Source organism: Haliotis rufescens, unplaced genomic scaffold (genome assembly GCF_023055435.1).
Source record: "Haliotis rufescens isolate VD_foot unplaced genomic scaffold, xgHalRufe1.0.p SCAF_1, whole genome shotgun sequence".
Classification (NCBI taxonomy): Eukaryota; Metazoa; Mollusca; class Gastropoda; order Lepetellida; family Haliotidae; genus Haliotis; species Haliotis rufescens.
Window position 1 is genome coordinate 53,463,480 of NW_025963779.1, and position 3,218 is coordinate 53,466,697.

At 48.7% G+C, this 3,218-nt stretch overlaps 2 protein-coding genes across 2 annotated transcripts; both read left to right on the forward strand.

Annotated features, from left to right (window-relative positions):
• The first annotated feature begins 709 nt into the window (after positions 1-709).
• On the forward strand, positions 710-1,588 carry LOC125371956. Its single transcript, XM_048380680.1, has one exon. The coding sequence runs from the start codon at positions 710-712 to the stop codon at positions 1,586-1,588; it is 879 nt and encodes a 292-aa protein (XP_048236637.1).
• A 51-nt stretch (positions 1,589-1,639) lies between these two features.
• Positions 1,640-2,548, forward strand: LOC125371958. Its single transcript, XM_048380684.1, has one exon. It carries the CDS (start codon positions 1,640-1,642, stop codon positions 2,546-2,548), a length of 909 nt encoding a protein of 302 aa, XP_048236641.1.
• The last annotated feature ends 670 nt before the right edge of the window (positions 2,549-3,218 follow it).

Here is a 3,218-nt window from a genome sequence, read left to right on the forward strand (position 1 = left end):
TTTTCCTTTTAACCAGATTTATGTTTGCCTCATATGTCCCACTTACACGCCTAATTACACAATTAACTGCACAGTCAAACTTAAGGCAACCCTCCTGGAAGTAATGCTGCTAAATGTCTTGAGACACCGCTGGCCCCGTGCCCCCTCTTAGATCATCTAAGCAAGTTTTTCAGTAAGTATAATATTACATTTCCCATGTGTTTATTTATCGGTCCAGGATTCCATTTTGCCAGCCTTTGTTAGGAAGACAAGTTTCTGAATAAACAGAATTTTTCTATCATTACCATCACATGCCAGGTCTGCCATCTTTGACACCGTAAAGAAATGTTGGTTTCCGGAAATTATACATAACTTGTACAGATAAGCTTCAGTGAGGTTTAGAGGCATTACATAGTGAAAGTAAATCTGAATCTGTTGATTAGTTCAGTATTTTTGTCAACTCATTTGTCAATCAGTATATCTATATATCTTTTGTGAAGTATGATATTTACAGATATAACATAATTATAGTATATTTGGGATTACACTTGCATATCAAAGTACAATTTCTAGTACTTCTGTGGGTGGAGTCCCATCTGGGACTCGAACCCAGCACAAATGTCAGTGGCCCAATCGACTTAGCCACCAAAGATTCCACAACATGGCAATGGTAGTCTAGATCACATACTTTGTCAGTTTGAATCCTGGTTGAGACAGGCTGCTGAACACAATGGCTGATGGGAACACGATGCAGAGCACTACGGCTAATGGGAAAAGGATGCAGACCACTACGGCTAATGGGGACACGATGCAGAGCACTACAGCTAATGGGAAAAGGATGCAGACCACTACGGCTAATGGGGACAGGATGCAGAGCAGTATGGCTAATGGAGACAGGATGCAGACCACTATGGCTTATGGGAAAAGGATGCAGACCACTACGGCTAATGGGAACACGATACAGAGCAGTATGGCTAATGGAGACAGGATGCAGACCACTATGGCTTATGGGAAAAGGATGCAGACCACTATGGCTAATGGGGACAGGATGCAGACCACTACGGCTTATGGGAACAGGTTGCAGAATACTATGGCTTGCGGGGACAGGTTGCAGAATACTATGGCTTGTGGGGACAGGATGCAGACCACTATGGCTTATGGGCACAGGATGCAGACGACTATGGCTTGTGGGGACAGGATGCAGACCACTATGGCTAATGGGGACAGGATGCAGACCACTACGGCTTATGGGAACAGGTTGCAGAATACTATGGCTAATGGGGACAGGTTGCAGAACACTATGGCTAATGGGGACAGGATGCAGACCACTATGGCTTATGGGCACAGGATGCAGACGACTATGGCTTGTGGGGACAGGATGCAGACCACTATGGCTAATGGGGACAGGATGCAGACCACTATGGCTTATGGGCACAGGATGCAGACGACTATGGCTTGCGGGGACAGGTTGCAGAATACTATGGCTTGTGGGGACAGGATGAAGACGACTATGGCTTGTGGGGACAGGATGCAGACCACTACGGCTAATGGGCACAGGATGCAGAATACTATGGCTAATGGGGACAGGATGCAGAACACAATGGCCTAAGGGGACAGGATGCAGACCACTATGGCTTGTTGGGAAAGGATGCAGACCACTATGGCTTGTGGGGACAGGATGCAGACCACTATGGCTTGTGGGCACAGGATGCAGAATACTATGGCTTGTGGGCACAGGATGCAGAATACTATGGCTTGTGGGGACAGGATGCAGACCACTATGGCTTGTGGGCACAGGATGCAGAATACTATGGCTTGTGGGGACAGGATGCAGAACACTATGGCTTGTGGGCACAGGATGCAGAATACTATGGCTTGTGGGGACAGGATGCAGAACACTATGGCTTGTGGGGACAGGATGCAGAACACTATGGCTTGTGGGCACAGGATGCAGAACACTATGGCTTGTTGGGAAAGGATGCAGACCACTCTAGGTAATAGGGACAGGATGCAGAATACTATGGCTTGTTGGGAAAGGATGCAGACCACTATGGCTAATGGGGACAGGATGCAGAACACTATGGCTTGTTGGGACAGGATGCAGAATACTATGGCTTGTGGGGACAGGATGCAGACCACTATGGCTAATGGGGACAGGATGCAGACCACTACGGCTTGTTCGGACAGGATGCAGAATACTATGGCTAATGGGGACAGGTTGCAGAACACAATGGCTAATGGGGACAGGATGCAGACCACTATGGCTAATGGGGACAGGATGCAGAACACTATGGCTTGTGGGGACAGGTTGCAGAATACTATGGCTAATGGGGACTGGATGCAGACCACTACGGCTAATGGGGACTGGATGCAGACCACTATGGCTTATGGGAACAGCTTGCAGAATACTATGGCTTGCAGGGACAGGTTGCAGAATACTATGGCTTGTGGGGACAGGATGAAGACGACTATGGCTTGTGGGGACAGGATGCAGACCACTACGGCTAATGGGCACAGGATGCAGAATACTATGGCTAATGGGGACAGGATGCAGAACACAATGGCTTAAGGGGACAGGATGCAGACCACTATGGCTAATGGGGACAGGATGCAGAATACTATGGCTTGTTGGGAGAGGATGCAGACCACTATGGCTTGTGGGGACAGGATGCAGACCACTATGGCTTGTGGGCACAGGATGCAGAATACTATGGCTTGTTGGGAAAGGATGCAGACCACTCTAGGTAATAGGGACAGGATGCAGAACACTATGGCTTGTTGGGACAGGATGCAGACCACTATGGCTAATGGGGACAGGATGCAGAACACTATGGCTTGTTGGGACAGGATGCAGACCACTATGGCTAATGGGGACAGGATGCAGAACACTATGGCTTGTGGGGACAGGATGCAGAACACTATGGCTTGTGGGGACAGGATGCAGAATACTATGGCTTGTGGGGACAGGATGCAGAACACTATGGCTTGTTGGGACAGGATGCAGAACACTATGGCTTGTGGGGACAGGTTGCAGACCACTATGGCTAATGGTAACAGAGTTGCAGAATACTATGGCTTGTTGGGACAGGATGCAGACCACTATGGCTAATGGGGACAGGATGCAGACCACTACGGCTTGTTGGGACAGGATGCAGAATACTATGGCTTGCAGGGACAGGTTGCAGAACACAATGGCTAATGGGGACAGGATGCAGACCACTATGGCTAATGGGGACAGG